At 46.8% G+C, this 24364-nt stretch overlaps 2 protein-coding genes across 4 annotated transcripts in view; one reads left to right on the top strand and one right to left on the bottom strand.

Annotated features, from left to right (window-relative positions):
* Positions 1-562: 562 nt before the first annotated feature.
* TMEM129 (transmembrane protein 129, E3 ubiquitin ligase) lies at positions 563-17603 on the bottom strand. The gene is made up of 4 exons (XM_084627111.1): positions 16851-17603; positions 12165-12639; positions 5153-5312; positions 563-3598 (listed from the first exon to the last, which is right to left on the bottom strand). Exons 1-4 carry the CDS (start codon positions 17053-17055, stop codon positions 3350-3352), a joined length of 1089 nt encoding a protein of 362 aa, XP_084483237.1. The 5' UTR covers positions 17056-17603; the 3' UTR covers positions 563-3349.
* The window catches only part of TACC3 (transforming acidic coiled-coil containing protein 3), a 30853-nt gene continuing 23384 nt past the window's right edge, over positions 16896-24364 (top strand). For 2 of the 3 annotated variants that reach the window (XM_084627109.1, XM_084627107.1), the window contains exon 1: positions 22788-22944. The gene's annotated coding sequence lies outside the window, so the exon portion shown is untranslated. Of the gene's footprint in view, positions 17020-22787; positions 22945-24364 lie in introns of those variants that run through there. The other variant, XM_084627108.1, reaches the window with a different exon arrangement.

Here is a 24364-nt window from a genome sequence, read left to right as displayed (position 1 = left end):
CGAGCTGAAGATTGGCAGGGGGAGGGGCCAAAGCATGGAGCCCACTGTCAGAGCTCCAGGGCTCAAGGAGGGGCTGAAGCCCACTTTTGGCTGAACCAGAGAAGGGGGCTGAAGCCCACCTCTGGAGTCCTGCAGCTGAAGGGGGAAAAATGTGGGCTGAAGCCCTCCCCTGGAGCATATGGACACTGCAGGGATGCACTTCTGTTTGACCCCTCCCCCATCTCTGCCCAGGAGGCTGTCATGGCCACAGGAAAACACTCAGGTGACCGCATGTGGCCACAGTGGCCGCATTTGAGAAACACTGTACTTCTGTAGATACAGCACTACCCTTAAAAGATGCAAGAATATTTTACATTTATGTGTATTAGTGCATTTGGTATACTACAATATTATAAAGTGTTACTAAGCTCTATTCTTATGACACAAAGATCCACTGAAATTAAAACTTCCAGTCACCTCAAAGAGAGGCTTTTTATAGTTAAAAAAGTAAAGAAATATATAGTGAATCTACTGGGCAAGCTGCTCAGATAGGAAAGCTTGTATTAAAAAGACATACTGGCAATCATCTTATTTTTACTTTATTAAAAAAATACTCTGCAGTTCTATAGTGCTTTTCATCCAAGGATCTCAAATTCCTTATGAATTAAGCTTCATAACACCTCTCCAGTAAAAGATTATTATTCCAAGTGGGAAAACAGACATAGAAATTGAGTGACTGTCAGTGAGAAAGCCACGGTCAGACTACCCATTTCCCTGCTGCGCCTACTCCATTAAAGACCACACCTCCTTACCATTGTGTTATGCAAACTTGATTAAAATAAATACTAAATTATCTTTATTTGCAAAAATTATTACAGAAGGGAAATGCACGCACCTATCTGAGAGCAGAATTCAGCCCACTAAGACTGTGTAATGTAGGCTGAAAGAATACTGTAAATGTCACTTCAAAATAACCTCCCCACAAACTCATACTCACTTGAGCATGCATCATGTATTTTAAATGATTAGTGTCTTGCTTTTATTTTTTTTCAGACTTAGCACAAGCCTGAAGCTAAGGAATTCAATTGGATTCTGGACAAATAAAAAAAAACAACTGATGTCAGTTAGCAATTTTTTATGAAAGAGATTCAGATCCACATGGCCAGCCTCTGTATCAAGTTTCGATTCCATACGATCTGAAACAGCTGAGATATGAAACCCAGGAAAATCATCATTAATTAATTAATATATAGTATAAAGAGTTGCCAGTATTTCATAGTAAAGAGTGCATGCCTAACAGCATGCTCAAGTGAGTACTTTCCCCAAATACAAGTAATCTGGTAGTTTATATATATAAAAATTAAAACAAAAAAGAGGCCTATTTGTCATTTCTAAGTGTCCTTAAACCCTGTCCACAATACAAGTTTTAACCATATTTGTAACCAGTTCTTGACATGCCTGGCTTGTGTCTACACACCACACAGGCTGTGGCTACACCAAAGTTTAAATGAAATCTCCCGCTATTGCAGCTCATTGCTTGTATTATTACTATGCTTGGCAGAACTGACTATTTTTAAAAAAATAATTTTGGCAGATAATATAGAGGTTTATTTTTAAGCATTTGTTTAGATTTGTATTTATTTAAATTTTCATCTTTACAGGAAATTGTTAGGGGTGGGTGGGGGGTGAGAAGAGGGTGGTGGTGGTCCAGACAATAATTATTTAATGACAGTAGATGTTGAGATGCAAAAAGTTAAAGCTACCTAAATGGCATCCCTGCTTCAGCTCCGCTAAGCCAGCATTGCAACACGCTTTATACACATTGAGGTGGGACTCTAATAAGTTCTCAAGCAGCATTTTTCTCATTTTGCCTATCTATAAATTTCAGTTAGTATTGCCGGAAATATTATTTCATCAGTTTGTGCATGTCTGGTGAAATCAACGTTTCCTGACATTTACCAATAAAAATCTAATTCTTCAAAGCATAATTGTTACCAATGGTGGGAGCTCGAGTGTAGAGTGGCTGCTATCATTTTTTACACTACGCCATCTACTTCTGCTCAAAGTGGTCCTACATGACCTACAGTGATTCAAATGCTGGCAACCACTAGCACCTTGTCTATACTCCCACTGCTACTACCTACCCCTTGTGGAGCTGCATCAGTGGGAGGTTTTAAGGAAAGTGCCAGAGTAGACAAGGCCACACAGTTGACGCACTAGTAATACGGTCTTGTCCGCACCAGGAAAATCTCTCTGCTTTTCTGCACTGGTGCAGCTCCATTGTGGAAGCTGTGGTATAGGAAAGCACAGGCATTTTTACCACTGTGTTGTCTAACCCACACTCTGTCTATACCTGAAATAGCCAGCATGGCGACACGTCCTTATCCAGTCCTGACACCCCATTCATTTGGAAAAGCAGTTGCCGAGGAAAAAGCTACAGGTTTTGACACAGCCGAACATTCTTTTGGATTACTCAGATAATTGAGAGGATTGCTGCTCTCCGTCCAAATATGGATAAGTCATGCTTAACATTAGCATTAGCTGGAGAGTGCTGAGACTCCGAACAGGGAAAAAGTAGCTCTAGCTATAAGATGCTCTACACAGCACCAGCAGCACTTCAGATTAATGAACTAAATTAACCACCCTTTTTGACTGACCTTCCTTGTATACTAAATATATCTGGAAACAAACTATTTTCTATTCTTCTTTGCGCTAAACTCCCTGCAGAAGTTACAGCGTAATTTCCTAGATCTCTATAGTAGTTAATCTGTGGGCCTGTTTTGGTGGAAAGGAAAAACACAACACTGAGACATCTGTTTTGAGGAAAGCCCACAAAAATTAAAATGGACTTTACAAATGGATTCAAGATGAAGAAAGGTAGGCTGCAATTTGAGCCAACTATCCTTAGCAATAGCAACTTGCTTAGTACATCTTATTATAAAGGAAAATTAGCCCTTAGCTAAAGAATCATTAAACACCCATGCTTAATCCTGTAACTAAAATAGCACTTAAGATATAGCTAGTTTACCAGGATTTCACCTATGATGTAAGGGAAGCAAATGGGCCACTCTTATTGGTTTAAAGTGCATCCAACTGTTTGGAAATGAAAAGCAAACCCCCCCCCAAAACTCAACAATCTAAAATTTTAACTACGATGTTAGTGAATAAAAATGGAGAACACATTTTGAGGAGTGGGAAGAAAAGGAAAAGAAAATGTTGGGTTACCATTTTCAGGGCTTTGAAGAAGAAAACTCCAGAGCTTTTACCTCTTCAGAAGCAGAAGAGCAAGAAACAAATCTAATGGGGCTCGCATCCAACCCTGCTGTGAATACATTCAGATTTCAAAAGGTAAACTGTACCAAGATATTATTCATTGTATTATGCAAACATCTAAAATGCAAAACTTTGCTCGGCAGGTTGGACAAGGCACTTGGCTTGATAGCCAGGTCTCTGGGTGCTGCTGATCCTGCCGGCTGGCAAACCATTTCCCCATGCAAGTCAGGCACCACATAGGACGACAGTAGCATTGCTGGCATTCTCCTTCGTTTGGCTCTTGGCAATTTTTAACAAGCTTGATGTTTGCATTAGTCTGCATACACCCTATACATGGCTCCAGCTCCTATAGAAAGAGAAAAAGGGTAAAAAAGCATAACCGTATAGCAAATTATTGCTCTTCAATAACATTTACGAAGGTACTTGAAATGTAATGTTTGTTATGTAGTCTCCTTCCCCCAAAAGGAAGGAAGATATATTGGGTGAAATCCTAACTCCAATGAAGTTAATGGGTGTTTTTCAAGACGGCCAGGATTTCACCCCCTGGGAGTTTTCCAGCAAATTTTGTATAACTGAAAAGGACAGACTATCTGGGCATTAATCCACAGTTAGTCATGTTGGGTGTGCACCTGCAGCCCCCTTGAGAAGGTGCAGGCTGGAAGAACAGTTTTTAATGGTTTTATTAACAATAATATTTTGCATCGCCACTGGGCTTTCCAGCCCAGACCCTCAAAGCATTTACATGGTCCAGCAGATAGGGCACTAAACTGGGAGGATTACACCTGAGTTCTGCTCTCAGCTTTTTCAATCATTAGTGTGGCCCTCGGCAAGTCACTTAACCACTCAGTGCCTCACTTTGCTCATCTGTAAAATGGCCTTTATTATACTTACCATACTTTGTACAGCACTTTACTCTATAAATGAAAAGTGCCAAGTACTATTTACAATCAAATTAGCCTCATAATTCCCCTTCAAGATATTATCTACATTTTACAGAGGGGGAAAGCTCAGGCACAGAGGGATTCAGTACATTGGTTAGAGTCACGCAGAAAGTCAGTCTCAAAGCTAGGGAGATATCCTAGATCTCCCAATTCCCATTTCTGTGTTTTAACTCCCAAATCATCACCTCTCTTTTTCAATGTAGACCATTACTTATGGTATCAGTCAGTATCAAACCAAAACCCATAAGCACAAGTACTTTATACCTAAAGATACCACAAGCTAAAAGGACTGAAATAAAGTGATTCTCTCTCAACCCAATAACTGTACAGTTCTGAGCCTGAAGGTTTGTTTCCATTGACACTTGGTCCTTATTATTACCAAAGAAAAGATTCAAAATATTATTTATAATGAAAATAAGATCCAGATTAGGAATCATTTCAATATATTAAAGGATAATAGCCCAGATCAATAAAGATGTTTAGGCACCTAATTTCCATTGATTTCAAAGGACATTGCGTATTTAAAAACCTTTAAGGATCTGGGCCCAGATCTAAAGTAACTTAGCTCTCCAGAAATACAAGATGTAAGGTGTGAGCTAGCTAAGGCAAATTGTCAAGACAGGGTATGCGCATCAATTTCAATTATTAATAGGAGTTGTGACTCTAGCTCTCTAGACAACACATGGAAATGTAACTCCATCATTTCCAAATTCCCCAGGTAAAATCCTAGCGTTGACATTACATTAAAATAAAACTCCTTATTATGATATTTCCCATCCTCCCCCAAACTTAATCCATCAATGGCTTCTCTTGGAGCAAACACCAGAAAAAACAGCCAGGTTTACTTTACTAAATATTTACTGAATTGTAAGATAACCACTATGCAAACACAGTAATCATAGATTTGACTAATCCAGAAACTACAATTATTATAATGTCAAGTGATTAGAAACTCCTACCTGATTGCTGGGAACAGGGTATGTCTGATTAATTTCCACCAGAGATGTAAAGGTTTCCAGAAACAAGTCACTGAGGCTCTGATGGATCACAACGTTAGCTGCGTTACGGATCGGAGCATGAAGTTTCTCTCGTAGTTCCCCATACTCTGAGGAGTTCAACCTAAAGAAAGGATGGAACAGAATGTCACCTCATCATCCATTTAAGTAAGAAGAGAAAATTTATCTTGCTTGCTACTTTGAAGCATAACATCAAAGAAGTGAATACCTAGAAAAGTTGTGTAGAGTGGTGCAGTCTGGTATCTAGTCAGAATAAATACACTTTGGGCTTTTTTTTTTTTTTAATAGGTAGTAAAAGGAAAAACTTTATTTTCCTTTTCCACAGGTCAAGACAAACCCTGAAACCCTAAACTCGTTCACTCTTTTTTTAATTGTTGTGGTTGGTTCATGCGGGACCATATTTTCAAAACTGGCTTCTCGTCTTGAGTGCCTAACTTGAGACACCTTTGGCTTGTTTCTTCAGAGATGCTGTGCACCAACACTGCCACTGATTTCAGATGGAGTTGCAGGTGTATGACACCTTGGAAAATCATGGCCAAGTTCAGTCAAGCTGGGGTTCCAAAAATTGGGACACCACAACCCTGAAGCCACTTCTGAAAATGTTGGTCTTAAGCATGCATGAAAGGGGTTAGTCTGACAATACTGAAGGGTGAAGCCATCCCTTTAACTACAGGGCAGATATAACCTGGATAGTGTGTGCTTTTCACACTGGCCATTATCATGCCTCAACCAGACCGAGATGCACGGCTACTAGGGCCAAGAGTGTAGTTTGGACTTCATGCCCATTCAAGTCCTTGGCTTCTTTGCCAAGACTGCCAATAGGGGCCATACAAGAGATGAATTAAAATATTACATAAAACCAAAATAAACCTTGTTCACCAGTAAGTGGAAACCAACTTACTGAGTCTCTGCAGGATTTACATATGTTACCTTGTCCAGTCCCTCCCCCGCCCCATTTGCACTCACTCATTTACATCACGTCTAAATTCTAGTTTGTAAGCTCTCTGGGGCAGATATCAGTTTAGTTATTGCTCCTTTCAGGCACATATCACATAGCTAGGTGCAATATAAATAAATAAATTAGGGCTGTCGATTAACTGCAGTTAATTCACGCGATTAACTAAAAAAAAGAATCGTGATTAATCGCAGTTTTACTCGCACCGTTAAACAATAGAATACCAATTGAAATGTATTAAATATTTTGGACGTTTTCCTACATTTTCATACATATTGTATTCTGTGTTGATTGAAAACAAAGTGTATATTATTTTAAAAATAATAAAAGAAATAGTATTTTTCAATTCACCTCATACAAGTACTGTAGTGCAAGCTCTTTGTCATGAAAGTGCAACTTAAAAATGTAGATTTTTGTTACATAACTGCACTCAAAAACAAAAAACAATGTAAAATTTCAGAGCCTACAAATCCACTCAGTCCTACTTCTTGTTCAGCCAATTGCTAAGACAAACAAGTTTGTTTACATTTACAGGAGATAATGCTGCCCTCTTCTTATTTACAATGTCACCAGAAAGTGAGAACAGGCATTTGCATGGCACTTTTGTAGCCAGCATTGCAAGGTATTTATGTGCCAGATATGTTAAACATGCCCCTTCATACTTCGGCCACCATTCCAGAGCACACGCTTCCATACTGATGATGCTCATTAAAAAAATAATGCGTTAATTAAATTTGTGACTGAACTCCTTGGGGGAGAATTGTATGTCCCCTGCTCTGTTTTACCTGCATTCTGCCATATATTTCATGTTATAGCAGTCTCGGATGACGACCTAGCACATGTTGTTCATGTTCAGAACACTTTCACTGCAGATCTGACAAAATGCAAAGAAGGTACCAATGTCAGATTTCTAAAAATAGCTACAGCACTCGACCCAAGGTTTAAGAATCTGAAGTACCTTCCAAATTCTGAGAGCGACGAGGTGTGGAACGTGCTTTCAGAAATCTTAAAACGCCACTCCGATGTGGAAACTACAGAACTTGAACCACCAAAAAAGAAAATCAACCTTCTGCTGGTTGCATCTGATTCAAATAATGAAAATGAATATGCGTCAGGCTGCACTGTTTTGGATTGTTATCAAGCAGAACCCGTCATCAACATGGACCCATATCACCTGGAATGGTGGTTGAAGCATGCGCATCTGGCACGTAAATATCTTGCGACACCGGCTACAACAGTGCCATGGGAATGCCTGTTCTCACTTTCGGATGACATTGTAAACAAGAAGCAGGCAGTATTATCTCCTGCAAATTTATACAAATGTGTTTGTCTGAGTGATTGGCTGAACAAGAAGTAGGACTGAGTGGCCTTGCAAGCTCTAAAATTTTACATTGTTTTATTTTTGAATGCTTTTTTTTGCACATTTGTAAGTTCAACTTTAATGGTAAAGAGATTGCACTACAGTACTTGTATTGGGTGAATTGAAAAATACTATTTCTTTTGTTTTTTACAGTGCAAATACTTGTAATAAAAATAAATATAAAGTGAGCACTGTACACTTTGTATTCTGTGTTGTAATTGAAATCAATATATTTGAAAATATGGAAAACATCCATAAATATTTAAATAAATGGTATTGTTATTAGCAGTTCAATTATTAATTGCGATTACTTCTTTTAATCGCTTGACAGCCCTAAAATAAATAAATAAAGTGTGTTAATAGTGTCAACCATTGTACTGCTTTGTATGTAGCATTATGGGTAACACAACTGAGATTTCATGTTTCACATAGGCTATACCTACAACCATTAGATGGTAACAACTCTGTGTCACTATTGTCCAGCAACATTGATCGGGTCCACATTAGGTTATTTTTGCTAAAGTTTCCCACTCTTGCTACCACCAGTTCAGCGCCGGAGGTGGTAGCCACAGTGGCAATGCTAGTTAAGATACGGCTCCTGGTGGCCCCCATTGTTTTAAGCACTGCTCAGCACAGGTCACCACAACATGGGGCATAAAACCTGTTGCAGAGGGTAACTTGTCTATAGTAGGGCTCTCATATGTGCTATCACTGGTGGAACTGAACCTGCGGCAGCAAAAGTGAGAAACTGTAGCAAAAATGTCCTAATATAGACAAGGCCATAGAGGTAAAGGCTCTTCATCCTATTGCTAATTCTCTGAGCTACCCATGTTCTTTAACTGTGATTTTCCTTTCTAAACCTGCTCTTCCCCCATTTTGAAGCAGCACAGGGATACAGCAATTTTGCTTTAAATAGTGATGGCACACAGGAAAATCAGGATGTGAAAGGCAATTACTGCTGGGTCTTTCTAGGAAACAGAAGCCTCTAACACAAACCCCCTACATTGGGAGAGTAATTTCAGGAGCATGATAAGATCTTATTTGGCAAGTTCCAGAGTAGCAGCCGTGTTAGTCTATATTCGCAAAAAGAAAAGGAGGACTTGTGGGACCTTAGAGACTAACCAATTTATTTGAGCATAAGCTTTCGTGAGCTACAGCTCACTTCTGTAGCTCACGAAAGCTTATGCTCAAATAAATTTGTTAGTCTCTAAGGTGCCACAAGTACTCCTTTTCTATTTTTGGCAAGTGCAGTTTGCAGGGACACAACTAGCTGTTTGGTTCTGTCACAGCCAGAACTGATAAAGAATACTCATCCATTACTGGAAAGAAATCTTTCAAGGCTAAGGCTAAGCTGATTTAACAGATCAAACTCTTGTCTACAGCCATATACTGTAGTCTCTAGTACTCAGCTTTTCAGCCTTTACAAGTTAAGCTTTCACACTGATCATATGTATCTGAAAACAACACATCTTGTTTTGACTACATCTTAACTTCAGTAGACTGAGAATTATTTTGATAGGTAATTTAACCTACGATAAGGTAAAATTAATCCTGCCCCAGCAGAGGGGGCTGGACTAACGGAGCCCTACAGTTCTATTATATTTTAACGTAGGGCTGCAATCACACTGAATATTACTCTGTTCAAGTTACAATATGTAGGAGTCTGCAAAAAATAAAAAAGGAAAAGGAACAGTTCAGGAGGACTGCACCTAGGAGATACTTTAAAAGAGACATTCCTGGGATAACATACATATTTGTAATGTGTGTCACCACTGCCCATGGCTGAATGGAATCACATCTGCTCAAGTGTTTGTGATGCTATCTTCTGGTGGCTGCAGACTACAGAGTGGTTAAATGCCCTAACCCCCAATGTTTTCGGAAAGCTCAGTGGGAGAATCAGCTGCACCTGGGAGAAGTCTGAGAAGGGTTTAATGGGCAGGAAGTGAAGTGAACTGGAGTACTGGAGAGCGGAGTACTGGAGAGCAAACTAGTGGTGCACAGAGCTTCAGCAGCACACAGGTGCAGGAAGCCTTGCAGTGGTTGGAGAAGCACAAAAGGTGGGATACTAGGAGCAGAAAGGGAAGCCCAAGTGTTGTTTAGAACCGCTGGCCAGCTGCAAGATGGTAGAAACTGGAGCTGGGCGTGAGGGTCAACGGAGAGATGTGTAAGAGAAACTGAAAAAAAAAATCACCTGTATGAGAAAGGCATGATACAGCCCTTTGGAGAGCTACTCCAGTACACTACTAAATGAAGAATTATAGCTAAAGGTAATATTGCTGATAGCAAGTAGAGGTATTCTTTCAGTGCAAATGGTCGAGGCCTGTGTGTTCAGGGCAGAAGGTCCTAGCTTCTCATGTTGAACGTGTGTGATATATGGGGCCTTGTTCACACAAGTCAATTTTTACAAAAACTTTCCACTGTTGCTAACAATGGTGCAACTCAGCCTGTGGGTATGTACCTATACTGCACACAGGGGGAAGGGGAAATGTTGACATATGTCCTATTATGACTTAGTTATGTTACATCTACATTATACCTATGGAGATTTGCTATTTCTGCATTTTCTTATTACAAGAACTTTCTGACTTTATAAAAAATATTCTTGGTACTAGTTTATTTAGCAAAAGGAAGGCCCTGATATTTCTTTGGAAAAAATTACCAAGGTAAGTGTCTGATTCTTAACAGTGGATGTGACTTTACTATTGCCTCATTAAAACACAATTGAAATAATCAGCTAATGAATAATCTTTATGTCACCACCTTCAAAGCCCTACACACATTTGACCCTCCCTACTTATACCTTTGTCAAGGATTGCACTGGGCTCCTCCCTTCCCCCCACAATCTCCACAGTTCTGCAAATGTTCCAGCTCTGTCAGTTTTTCACAATCACCCTTGTGCCTTCTTCCATGCTTCCTATGACCTCCCTGAGCTACCCTGCAAGGGTCCTGCCTGGTCCACTTTTAAATCTCTCTTAGATACACCTCTGTCATGCAGTAAGTCAAGTTGATTTGTATATAGGTTGTCCATTACTGTGGCCTTTTCCTTAAACTCTTTCTACTTAACCGTCCTTATACTAAGCTCCTAGAAGTAGGGACCATCTGTTTTCAGTGTCTGGCAGATGCCACTGTAAATAAATAACACACTGAAATTGATGGATTAGTATCTTAGATCAGGCCTGAATATATCTGCTATTCTAGTTTAGACTTCAGAGCCCTCTGACACTTACGATTTAATCTGTCAGTCATATCCACAGGCTGTCCCACAGACTAGAAACTTACAGATTCAGCCATGTAAATGGACACTGTCAGCTACCTTTTCAAATGTATAGTTTTAAATATCCTTTTAGAAGCATGAATAAAAACAAACTACAGGGCGTTGTTTGTTTACTCCTTTGTGAGACAGCATTACTAAGGATGTCAGCATCACTAAAAATAGCCTTTGTTAACTACATTTTGCTGCAGAACTGTAGATTTATCTAGCTCCTACATAAACAGTGACTTGAAAAACAAAAACAGCAATTGAGAGGAACACAGAAAACAGAAAATAGGCATTTAAAATCCAGAGAACATTCACTAAGAACATAAGAATGGCCATACTGGGTCAGACCAATGGTCCATCTAGCCCAGAATCCTGTCTTCCGACAGTGGCCAATGCCAGGTACCCCAGAGGGAATGAACAGATCAGATAGTCATCAAGTGATCCATCCCCTGCCCCCTTTCCCAGCTTTTGGCAAACAGAGGCTAGGGACACCATCCCTGTCCATCCTGGCTAACAGCCATTGATGGACTTATCCTCCATGAACTTCTCTAGTTCTGTTTTGAACCGTTAGTGTCTTGGCCTTCACAGCATCTTCTGGCTAGGAGTTCCACAGGTTGACTGCGTGTTATGTGAAGAAATACTTCCTTTTGTTTTAAACCTGCTGTCTATTGATTTCATTTGGTGACCCATAGTTCTTGTGTTATGAGGAGTAAATAACACTTCCTTATTTACTTCACACCAGTTATGATTTTATAGACTTCCATTACATCCCCCATTAGTCATTTCTTTTCCAAGCTGAAAAGTCCCAGTCTTATTATTCTCTCCTTATATGGAAACTAGCAGGATTTTAAATTTAAATAAGGTGAAATTTGGGGCCAAAGCTACTTGTCCACTTCTCTTTAAAATTAGGTTTGTTTGCAATAGGTCACTGTGAAAACACAACCACAGCTTGTAAAGGTACGTATGTCTCAAAGGAAGATGGAAATCATGGTCAATTTTGCTAGAGTCATTGATTTTTATCACAATTTTGACGGGAGATTTTCCCTTGTTCCCTCTTCTCCCCCATCCCTCACCCATAGCTCTTCTAAGTGGCTTCGCTCTCCCTCTTTAACCTGCTCTGGGAATGAGTAACTTGTTCCTCTGACTGTCCAATATGCCTTCATTGCCTTACAGAGTAGCAATCTCCCTGAATAGCATTTTTCCCTGCACTTTACAGGGCTACACACAACTTTCTCTGTTGGCGGCGAAGGGGAGGTGTCAACACCCTAAAAGTTTTGGGATCTGTCACAGCAGCAGCAGATATGACACATGCGCTTCCCTATCCATCATCAAATGGCATATACTATACACGGCATAACACTGCAAGGTTAATTTGTTTTACCGGATATCAAAAGCTTTCACATAGGGATTAATACTGGCAACACGGATGGTGAGGAACTGCACAGGCATGTTTGAATCAGGTGATAGTTCGTGTTGTCTGGAATCTGTCACTGTCAGATGAATGTCCTGCTGTTGGGCAACATGTAAACTGTAAGTGGTCACTTTAATCACCCAGGTGTCCGTAACAATCACCCTTGCTCCTGGTGCTCCAGTAGCAAACTTGTCAATCCTCCTGAATTCTGTATTGATGGAAGAAGCCACTGCCCGCCAACCAGACTGTGGAAGAGCATGAAAGGCAAGTGTCCGAGCTAAAGGATGGTTATCCCAGCCATTCCGTGACCAGTAATATGCCAGGATGCCAGTGACTGTTGGAGCAAGAACAGCCAGCAAGAAGAATATTTCCCAGCCTTCTGAGGCCTGGTAAAAATAGAAAAGCTGCTTCTCTGGTGCTGCAAAGCACATGCCAATGTAATAACCTGCAAAGAAAGATATTTACTTTCAGAAGACAATAGAATATATTCACACCAATTGATCTTATAGTTCATCTGGCGGGTGTGCTCAACTCTGGGTGACTTTTTTTTTTAGGGTGGTGACTTCAATTTCAACTTTCCTAGCCTGAGTCTTTAGAAGGCATTTATTTTTACACAAGTTATACAGTTAGTAAAGGGAGGTCATTACAGTTTGCTGAGTAAACAAACCCATATCCCTATATAACATATAGTCAAACATAGCCAACTGAGAGTTACCGAGAATAAAAGTAAAGTGGTATGTATATAATATGCAGGTCCCAGAGATGGAATTAACCCCATTATTTAAAGTTTGACAGTTTGGGTTTTTTTTTAAACTTTATAATAAATGGCACTGCACTACCACCCTGAACTGCCTTTCTGTGCTTGCTTCCTTCCCTCTCTGGGGTTAGTTAATCCTGCCAGAGTAGGTCTTCTGATGACAACAACAGACAGAGAGAGTTTCTCGGACAGTGGTGCTGATTGGTTCAGTTTCACAATTCACATGCAGATGTAATTTCATACCTGTGAGTTACAAGATTTCTCCTCCCAAAATGGATTACTTTGTTTAACACTACAGCTCAAGTATTATTTATGTTCACTTACACTGCTTTATTAGAGTGGTGTAGAGACACAGGGCACCATGGTTGGGGTGAATGCAAGACTGTCTTTATTTTCTGTTTACACAGAATTTTACCTCCCTACAACATGCTCCCTAGGGGCCACCCTCAATAGCGGCTCTAAGCGTTCACATCTAATGCCCCAAGCAGAACCTCGCTATTTGCACCATTTTCTGGGAAACCCATTATTGATTACTTCATAATTTGCAGAATCTGACAATTTTTTCACTGACATGTAGTTTTGTTTTATTTATAATATTCTGTAATGTCTGAGTAAATATTCTAATAGTGAATTTTTGTAAAACAATGAATTCTTAGTAATACCAGATCTCACTAGAGCTGATATTAGATCTCCACTCATAGGCAGGGCAAGACCATTGTTATTTTGGTGCAAATTAATGAGGCTCTGATGCATATGAAGGAGCTGCTTCACCTCACAAGTACTTCAGATGTGTTTGTGGATTTGCGAAAGAGACAGAAGCATGTAAAGACACTGAAGCCATGGACAATCCCTCAACCTTCAAGATCTAGGTCTTGCCTTCCTTCAGCTCACACAGCCACACCCACGTCAAGGGGACACAATAGAGCGCATTTTTCAAACTCAGTGCAGACAAGGCTACATTCAGTAAAGAAGTGGGGATGCAAATCACAGCAAGTGAAAGAGATGAGAAGGGGAAACCACACTGTCAGAAGACTGACTAAATGATGACAGACCAGGGTCCAGGCTTTCTGCACAGTCACTGCTAACTGAAGGTGCAACGGGACAGTCTGACAGCAGAGACTGTACAAATACCTATTTTAATTTGCTGTCACCTTCTTCCTCCTTCTCCATCCCCTCAGTTCTTACCACACGACCTAGGTATTATCCCCCCACCCCCTTCACCACAGCTCCCTGGCCATTTCCCTCCATCCCCTCTCCGCAAGCTATACTCCCCCATTCTCCATAGTTCCTTGATCTCATCCAACCCCCTAACCGTTCTCCTGCCTGACCATTCTCCCACCCTTCCCTACAGCCCCCTCGCTATCCTTTCCCACTCCCTTTCCTTCCTCCCCCTTGCTACTCTCCCCCAGCACTTTCCCCCTCCTTCCACCAACCCCTCGCCCGCTACTCTTCCCCACCATCATCCCGTTCCTCCCCCCCCCGCCACTCTGCCCACAGCCCCCCCCAGCCACTCTGGCCCAGCCCTTCCCCACAGCCCCCCTCCCCCCCCGGCCACTCTGGCCCCAGCCCTTCCCCACAGCCCCCCTCCCCCCCCCGGCCACTCTGGCCCCAGCCCTTCTTCCTCCCCCCCCCCCCCCGGCCACTCTGGCCCCAGCCCTTCTTCCTCCCCCCCCCCCCCCCGGCCACTCTGGCCCCAGCCCTTCTTCCTCCCCCCCCCCCCCGGCCACTCTGGCCCCAGCCCTTCTTCCTCCCCCCCCCCCCGGCCACTCTGGCCCCAGCCCTTCTTCCTCCCCCCCCCCCGGCCACTCTGGCCCCAGCCCTTCTTCCTCCCCCCCCCCCCGGCCACTCTGGCCCCAGCCCTTCTTCCTCCCCCCCCCCCCGGCCACTCTGGCCCCAGCCCTTCTTCCTCCCCCCCCCCCCGGCCACTCTGGCCCCAGCCCTTCTTCCTCCCCCCCCCCCGGCCACTCTGGCCCCAGCCCTTCTTCCTCCCCCCCCCCCCGGCCACTCTGGCCCCAGCCCTTCTTCCTCCCCCCCCCCCCGGCCACTCTGGCCCCAGCCCTTCTTCCTCCCCCCCCCCCCGGCCACTCTGGCCCCAGCCCTTCTTCCTCCCCCCCCCCCCGGCCACTCTGGCCCCAGCCCTTCTTCCTCCCCCCCCCCCCCGGCCACTCTGGCCCCAGCCCTTCTTCCTCCCCCCCCCCCCGGCCACTCTGGCCCCAGCCCTTCTTCCTCCCCCCCCCCCGGCCACTCTGGCCCCAGCCCTTCTTCCTCCCCCCCCCCCCGGCCACTCTGGCCCCAGCCCTTCTTCCTCCCCCCCCCCCCGGCCACTCTGGCCCCAGCCCTTCTTCCTCCCCCCCCCCCCGGCCACTCTGGCCCCAGCCCTTCTTCCTCCCCCCCCCCCCGGCCACTCTGGCCCCAGCCCTTCTTCCTCCCCCCCCCCCCCGGCCACTCTGGCCCCAGCCCTTCTTCCTCCCCCCCCCCGGCCACTCTGGCCCCAGCCCTTCTTCCCCCCCCCCCCCCCGACCACTCTGGCCCCAGCCCTTCTTCCCCCCCCCCCCCCCCGACCACTCTGGCCCCAGCCCTTCTTCCCCCCCCCCCCCCCGGCCACTCTGGCCCCAGCCCTTCTTCCCCCCCCCCCCCGGCCACTCTGGCCCCAGCCCTTCTTCCCCCCCCCCCCCCCCCGACCACTCTGGCCCCAGCCCTTCTTCCCCCCCCCCCCCCCCGACCACTCTGGCCCCAGCCCTTCTTCCCCCCCCCCCCCCCGGCCACTCTGGCCCCAGCCCTTCTTCCCCCCCCCCCCCCGGCCACTCTGGCCCCAGCCCTTCTTTCCCCCCCCCCCCCCCGGCCACTCTGGCCCCAGCCCTTCTTTCCCCCCCCCCCCCGGCCACTCTGGCCCCAGCCCTTCTTTCCCCCCCCCCCCGGCCACTCTGGCCCCAGCCCTTCTTCCCCCCCCCCCCCCCGGCCACTCTGGCCCCAGCCCTTCTTTCCCCCCCCCCCCGGCCACTCTGGCCCCAGCCCTTCTTTCCCCCCCCCCCCGGCCACTCTGGCCCCAGCCCTTCTTTCCCCCCCCCCCCGGCCACTCTGGCCCCAGCCCTTCTTTCCCCCCCCCCCCCGGCCACTCTGGCCCCAGCCCTTCTTTCCCCCCCCCCCGGCCACTCTGGCCCCAGCCCTTCTTCCCCCCCCCCCCCCGGCCACTCTGGCCCCAGCCCTTCTTCCCCCCCCCCCGGCCACTCTGGCCCCAGCCCTTCCCCACAGCCCCCCTTCCCCCCCGGCCACTCTGGCCCCAGCCCTTCCCCACAGCCCCCCTTCCCCCCCGGCCACTCTGGCCCCAACCCTTCCCCACAGCCCCCCTTCCCCCCCCCGGCCACTCTGGCCCCAGCCCTTCCCCACAGCCCCCCTTCCCCCCCCCGGCCACTCTGGCCCCAGCCCTTCCCCACAGCCCCCCTTCCCCCCCCGGCCACTCTGGCCCCAGCCCTTCCCCACAGCCCCCCTTCCCCCCCCCGGCCACTCTGGCCCCAGCCCTTCCCCACAGCCCCCCTTCCCCCCCCCCCGGCCACTCTGGCCCCAGCCCTTCCCCACAGCCCCCCTTCCCCCCCCCCGGCCACTCTGGCCCCAGCCCTTCCCCACAGCCCCCCTTCCCCCCCCGGCCACTCTGGCCCCAGCCCTTCCCCACAGCCCCCCTTCCCCCCCGGCCACTCTGGCCCCAGCCCTTCCCCACAGCCCCCCCCCCCCCGGCCACTCTGGCCCCAGCCCTTCCCCACAGCCCCCCCCCCCCCGGCCACTCTGGCCCCAGCCCTTCCCCACAGCCCCCCCCCCCGGCCACTCTGCCCACAGCCCCCCTTCGCCCCCGCCTCAGCTGCTTCCCCCAGCCCCGCTCCCTCCGTGCCCCAGGCCCCGCTCACCGAGCGGCAGCAGGCCGTGGGCCAGCATGGTGCCGGTGCTCCTCCGCAGGTGGTAGTGGACGAAGGCCGCGTCCTCGCTGCCCAGCCAGCCGGCCAGCAGGTTCTGCACGGTGAGCCCGGCCGAGCGGAACTCGTTGGGGGTGAACACGAAGCAGACGGCGAACACCAGGTAGGCCAGCGTGAAGGTCACGGCGGGGCTGTCCATGGCCCGCTCCGCTCCAGAGGCGGCTCCGAGTCCGCCTGTGCCCGCCCGGCCCGGCCCGGCCCGGCCGCCGCGCAGGGCCCTGGGAGAGGAAGTTGTGCGGCGGGACAGAAAGCGGCGATCCCCGGCGCGGCCTCCGCCCAGCGGGAGACCAGCCCCCAGCGGAGCCGGCTCGGGACCCTCCTGCGAGCGGGGGCGCTACCGCGGGCTGCAGGGCACGGAGAGGCCCCGGGGGCGTGTGTGCCTGGCCCCGGGCCGCGAGCAGCCTTCCCGGCCCGCCGCCGACTCCCGCTCGGCTTTCGGGTGCAACTCTCCGGTTCCCAGCCCCTGTGACGCGAGCCCTGAGCACGTAACCGACTCCGGAGCGAGGTATCCGAAGTCCTCCCACAAGCAGCGGGCTGCTGGGCTTTGAGGTCCAAAAAACTTCATGACAGTCGGTCCCTCGGTTTTTCACAAAGAGCCGTGGCCATTTCACACAAGGGGCCTGACCTGCGTGCCCCGGTTACTACCCGGGCTGTTGTAATTCCCTGCTAGCCCGCGGCCTGTGGCTGAGTCAGTGCCTCTACTGAGAAGCCCGCAGCCTGAGCTCTGCTCCCAGGGGCTAGACAAGGGACTGACCGCAGGGGATCGATCCTGATACGGATTCCCCTGGGCTTGGTCAAGTTACACAAACCGGCATTTTCCAACTTGGGCACCTAACTTTAGGCAACCAAATCTAGAGATGCTAACCATTGCTAGTACCAATAAAGTAAAAACCAGCAGGATCTTCTTAAAGGGGAAAAGGCAAAATGCCACATTTATTGTGAATACAGAAAGAATCATAGTCAGCAGTTAGTTATAGCTATAACATTCCATTCAATCTCATATTTAGTCACACATTCATTCATACACACTCTCACAGGTTCTGCAAGGTTGTTATCCTAGTTACCAGCCTTAGAGTTGCTCATGCCGAGCCACTGGCCAGGTGGCCTGGACATGAGGAGGGAGCAGGGCCTTGTCAGATGCTCATCTGATGCTCCTGGAAGTTGGTTTGCAGAATCAGACCCCAAAGTTCTCACTTTCTAGAGTCCATTTTTTGTAGGAATTCCTTCCTATACCAGTCTATGGGAATTGCTTCATAATGCTGTTGCTGAATCAATCAGTAGATGTCACAATCCTGAGGGCTCTGTGCTGCCAGATGTTATCTTGTTCTTTGGTTCTCCCATTCTTGAGGCTGTTGGGTGGATTCCAGTCTGGCCTCCCGGCTTATGCTTAAATAAATTTGTTAGTCTCTAAGGTGCCACAAGGACTCCTTGTTGTTTTTGCTGATACAGACTAACACAGCTACCACTCTGAAACCTTTACAGAACAGTGTTCAGAGTAGCAGACGTGTTACTCTGTATCCGCAAAAAGAAAAGGAGGACTTGTGGCACCTTAGAGACTAACAAATTTATTTGAGCATAAGCTTTCGTGAGCTACAGCTCACTTCATCGGATGCATTTAGTGGAAAATACAGTGGGGAGATCTATTTACACAGAGAACATGAAACAATGGGTGTTACCATACACACTGTAACGAGAGTGATCAGGTAAGATGAGCTATTACCAGCCGGAGAGTGGGGGGGGGGGGGAGAGGGAGAGCCTTTTGTAGTGATAATCAAGGTGGGCCATTTCCAGCAGTTGACAAGAAGTCTGAGGAACAGCGGGGCGGGGGGAGGGCAGGGAATAAACATGGGGAAATAGTTTTACTTTGTGTAACGACCCATCCACTCCCAGTCTTTATTCAAGCCTCAGTCATGCTGAAACTGTGGAAAAGCAGCATCACTTGCCCCATAACCTCAGCCGTGCAGAACACAACGCCATCCACAGCCTCAGAAACAACTCTGATATCCTAATCAAAAACGCTGACAAAGGAGGAGCTATCGTCATCATGAATAGGTCGGAATATGAACTAGAGGCTGCTAGGCAGCTCTCCAACACCACTTTCTACAAGCCATTACCCTCTGATCCCACTGAGGGTTACCAAAAGAAGCTACAGCATTTGCTCAAGAAACTCCCTGAAAAAGCACAAGAACAAATCCGCACAGACACACCCCTGGAACTCCGACCAGGGGTATTCTATCTGCTACCCAAGATCCATAAACCTGGAAATCCTGGATGCCCCATCATCTCAGGAATTGCCACCCTGACAGCAGGATTGTCTGGCTATGTAGACTCCCTCCTCAGGCCCTACGCTACCAGCAGTCCCAGCTATCTTCGAGACACCACTGACTTCCTGAGGAAACTACAATCCATTGGTGATCTTCCTGAAAACACCATCCTAGCCACTATCGATGTAGAAGCCCTCTACACCAACATTCCACACAAAGATGGACTACAAGCCATCAGGAACAGTATCACTGATAATGTCACGACAAACCTGGTGGCTGAACTTTGTAACTTTGTCCTCACCCATAACTATTTCACATTTGGGGACAATATATACCTTCAAATCAGCGGCACTGCCATGGGTACCCACATGGCGCCACAGTATGCCAACATTTTTATGGTTGACTTAGAACAATGCTTCCTCAGCTCTCGTCCCCTAATGTCCCTACTCTACTTGCGCTACATTGATGACATCTTCATCATCTGGACCCATGGAAAAGAAGCCCTTGAGGAATTCCACCATGATTTCAACAATTTCCATCCCACCATCAACCTCAGCCTGGACCAGTCCACACAAGAAATCCACTTCCTGGACACTACAGTGCTAATAAACGATGGTCACATAAACACCACCCTATACCGGAAACCTACTGACCGCTATTCCTACCTACATGCCTCCAGCTTTCATCCAGAATACACCACACGATCAGTTGTCTACAGCCAAGCTCTACGATACAACCGCATTTGCTCCAACCCCTCAGACAGAGACAAACACCTACAAGATCTCTGTCAAGTGTTCTTACAACTACAGTACCCACCTGCTGAAGTGAAGAAACAGATTGACAGAGCCAGAAGAGTACCCAGAAGTCACCTACTACAGGACAGGCGCAACAAAGAAAATAACAGAATGCCACTAGCCATCACCTTTAGCCCCCAACTAAAACCTCTCCAATGCATCATCAAGGATCTACAACCTATCCTGAAGGACGACCCATCACTCTCACAGATCTTGGGAGACAGGCCAGTCCTTGCTTACAGACAGCCCCCCAACCTGATTACTCACCAGCAACCACACACCACACAACAAAAACACTAACCCAGGAACCTATCCTTGCAACAAAGCCCGTTGCCAACTGTGTCCACATATCTATTCAGGGGTCACCATCATAGGGCCTAATCACATCAGCCACACTATCAGAGGCTCGTTCACCTGCACATCTACCAATGTGATATATGGCATCATGTGCCAGCAATGCCCCTCTGCCATGTACATTGGTCAAACTGGACAGTCTCTACGTAAAAGAATAAATGGACACAAATCAGACGTCAAGAATTATAACATTCAAAACCAGTCGGAGAACACTTCAATCTCTTTGGTCACTCGATTACAGACCTAAAAGTGGCAATTCTTCAACAAATGGAATTAATTTGCAAACTGGATATAATTAACTTTGGCTTGAATAAAAACTGGGAGTGGATTGGTCATTACACAAAGTAAAACTATTTTCCCATGTTTATTCTCTGCCACTTCCTCAGACGTTCTTGTCAACTGCTGGAAATGGCCTACCTTGATTATCACTACAAAAGGTTCCCCCCCCCCCGCGCCCCCTCCTCCCCTGACTCTCCTGCTGGTAATAGCTCATCTTACCTGATCACTCTTGTTACAGTGTTTGGTAACACCCATTGTTTCATGTTCTCTGTATATATAAATCTCCCCACTGTATTTTCCACTGAATGCATCCGATGAAGTGAGCTGTAGCTCACGAAAGCTTATGCTCAAATAAATTTGTTAGTCTCTATGGTGCCACAAGTCGTCCTTTTCTCTTTACAGAACAGAGCCGCAGGTGTGGAGCTCAGCCTTCTATAGGCCTCTTCACTTCTGACTGTTAAATAGAGACCTGATCCTGCACTGAATTCTGCATGGGCAGACTCTTATGCCTGTCTGAGGTCAATGGTGCTTCATCAAGTGCAGAAGTCCACCTGTGAAGAGCTCATTCCAGAATTGAGGTCTAGGTGTTTTCATAGCTTTCACCAATGCACCATATAAAAATCCAGTTGAGGCTTCAAATTCAGAGCCTTGCCTTGTAATTTCATCCCATATCCTTATGTGGCCTTGTGATCACTAGGCTTAATTTTTGTAAAATTTCCCCTTTGCAAAGTGGTTTATGGCATAAACACAGAGAAGTTAGATAAACAAGTAAAGTTATCTTGCTAGAAGTTTGCAACTTAACACTACTTTATTTCTTAGAATTCAGAATGATAACACACAAGAACGAAAGAGAGACAAAGCTGTTCCCTAAGACAGAGAGGCACAACTCACCTTCCCCTTGTTCTTTTCAGACTGACTATGGTACTGCTCCCCATCCCAGATGACTAAGGTACCTAGCCTGCAAGTGGACCTGGAACTTCCTCCCTCCACACACACTCTTAAAGTGATAGCTTGCATGTCCAGATTATTCACACAAGTAAGGGTTATTCATAAGAACAGTCCTATTGGGTCAGACCAATGGTCCATCTAGCTCAGGATCCTTTCTTCTGACAGTGGCCAGCACCAGATGCTTCAGAGGGAATGAACAGAACAGGGCAGTTTTGAGTCCAGTCCCATCTTCTCGCAGTTGGTGCTTTAGGGATACCCGGAGCATGGGGTTGCCTCCCTGACCATCTTGGCTAATTGCCATTGATGGACCTATGCTCCATGAATTTATCTAATGCTTTTTTGAACCCACTTACTTTTGGCTTTCACAACATCCTATGGCATTGAGGGTCACAGGTTGACTGTGAGATTCATGTGAGTAAGAATTGCAGGATTGGGCCTTATGTTAGTCATTTCAAAAGTATTTTATTCAGTTATTTCCAGAGCAATGTTTTATGTCATTGTTGTTAACATTTACATTTTTCAGAATTAAATAAGTTTTTTGTAGCATTGGCTTGGTGTTTTATAAATACCAGAGGTCCTTATCCTGCAAAAGGGACCCACTTGTGCAGACCCCTTGCTCACACAAAGTCCTATGCATGTCCAGGTACTGAATCCTGACCTGAGGTTGATGCAGGTGCAGTGATCCACCTACAACTTATTATGGCATTAGTGCCCATGTGAGCATAAGAATCCTTGCAGCATTGGGACTTGAAATAGATAATTTCAGTATTTATATTGCAGTAAGATTTTTAAATAATATTTGTGTAGGATTAAAGTAATTATTTGCCCAAGTTAAATTTTGTTTGTAATACAGACAGTTGTGGGGCTGTTTCAGTGACCTATGCTCTTTATTAGTAAATATACAGCATGTTTCTTGTAGGAAACATTTATTTGAAGCAGAATATATTTAGGTCTCATTAGCTTTCCTGAGCTCACAAACATCAGCCCCTGAAGCCAGTGGGGAGAATTTGGTGCTTAGCCAGCGGGAGCGAGATGAAAAGATTCTCGTGTTCCACCCTCATCCCTAGAAAACTACATTTCCCAGCATGCCGCACGCACCATCGCTTAGTTCTGGGGAGCTTTTATCGGCTGGGTGCCCCTCCTCCAGCCCCCTCTCTGATTGGTCTGTTCATACCGAGGTCACCTCTGACTTGATTGGCTCCTGGCCTGTCATTGGCAGAGTCGAGCTAACGTTGACATTTGAAATCCTGAGGCGGGGGCCGCGGCTGCGGCGAGTGGGCTCGGCTGGTTGCTTGCCGGTGACGGGGAGAGCGGCTGCGGGGCGAAGAGGGGAGACACCCGGGCAGCCGAGCGCACAGGCAGGGCCTCAGGCCTGGAACTCGCCGGCAGGTAGCAGCCCCCCCACCCCCAGCTGCGGGGAAGCTGGCGGGGTGGTGTGGGGGGCGCTGAGGTGTCGGGGAGGGGAGGGGTTTGTGGGTTCCCCGCTGAGGGAGTCTGGGGTGTGGTGCGGGGCCGGGGGGGGGGACTAATGCGACTCCCTGGGCCGGGTGGATTTGGCTCGTGCACTGACGCGACGGTGAGGGTGTCCTGACAATACGGCGGGGGGGGGGGGGCGTTCGTCTGTCGGCCTCTAAGCCTCCCAATCTCCCGTCGCCCCCTCTTCTCCCTCTCTCTAGTCTAAGCCGATGAAGCGAGCTGCAGCTCTCGAAAGTTTATGCTCAAATAACTTTGTTAGTCTCTGAGGTGCCCCAGGCCCTCCTTTTCTCTTTGCGAATACAGACTCGCACGGCTGCTACTCTGCAATCTCTCTAGGCTGTTCTCCCTTCCCCCTTGCTGCAGCTCAGTGGCCACGTCTGTGGCTGCCCGGTGTGGGAGCCGCTGCTCCACTCCTGGCTCTGCTGGTAACCGAATGTCTTGGTGATTCACCAGAAAAAGGCCCTCTTTTGTTCCCCTGAAATGCGTGACAGGGGCATGGGGAGGGGCAGGGGGTTTAATCATCAGCTGACTTGGCAGTGGCATGACCGGGATCTCTTCTGCTCCCTGGTGAGGCTGTGTCACCCTCAGACCTTTCCTTTGAGTTATGTGTTACTTTCGCAGACTTGCCTGTGGGGCTGTAACTTACTAAACAGGATGCCTTTTTGTGGCTGGGAAGTCTGAGTAAAATCAGCCTGGCAATCATGTCTTCTAGTTGTAAATAAAAATTGATTTTCATTTACATTTGCTACTAACTTAAATGCTGGTAATTTTTTTTTTTTAACATAGCTATGGTCATCCCAATGACTAGGCTCTTACTGAGTGCTAAATCTAAGAGCTCAATATTGCAAAAAAATAAAATGTAGGTTTTAAAAAATGTGGTATGTTTTACACATGTGCCCAAGGAATCTTTAAATATCCATGTTAATATGACCGTGATTCTCAACCTATTTATCATTGTGGGCTGCATATCCAGCTCTCTATGTGTTATGTGGACCACATCCACACAATATATATTACGTGTATGGCCCCGAGGATGTCATATGGGCTGTAGCTGTGTGCTGATTGGGCCCCAAGTGGTCCATGGGTTGAGAACCACAGTTCTATGAACTGAACATAGACAACATGCACATGCCAGTATAGAACACTGGCCATGCAAAGCACTGAAGCTACCTGTTCTTCATGTCCTGTGTTCTGCTGAAGAACTGAAGGCATTATTCATAATGCTCCACACTAGTCTCTTCTCTCTACGCTGAATATTCAATGCAAACTTTAAGTATGCACAACTGTGTGAGTATTTGGGTACGCTGTTGCCATGATCTTAAAGTTTGACATA

Source organism: Lepidochelys olivacea, assembly GCF_965140295.1.
Source record: "Lepidochelys olivacea isolate rLepOli2 genome assembly, chromosome: 4".
Taxonomy (NCBI): domain Eukaryota; kingdom Metazoa; phylum Chordata; order Testudines; family Cheloniidae; genus Lepidochelys; species Lepidochelys olivacea.
This window is presented reverse-complemented; position numbering and strand designations above follow the sequence as displayed.

What these genes read in the sequence shown, in the direction of transcription:
- TMEM129 (XM_084627111.1), bottom strand. Translation starts at nt 17,055, where the DNA reads ATGGACAGCCCCGCCGTGACCTTCACGCTGGCCTACCTGGTGTTCGCC. An exon ending in CCACGGCCTGCTGCCGCTCG is followed by an intron (nt 12,640 to 16,850) that starts GTGAGCGGGGCC and finishes CTTTCTTTGCAG; the next exon opens with GTTATTACATTGGCATGTGC. An exon ending in GTGAAAGCTTTTGATATCCG is followed by an intron (nt 5,313 to 12,164) that starts GTAAAACAAATT and finishes TCCTTTCTTTAG; the next exon opens with GTTGAACTCCTCAGAGTATG.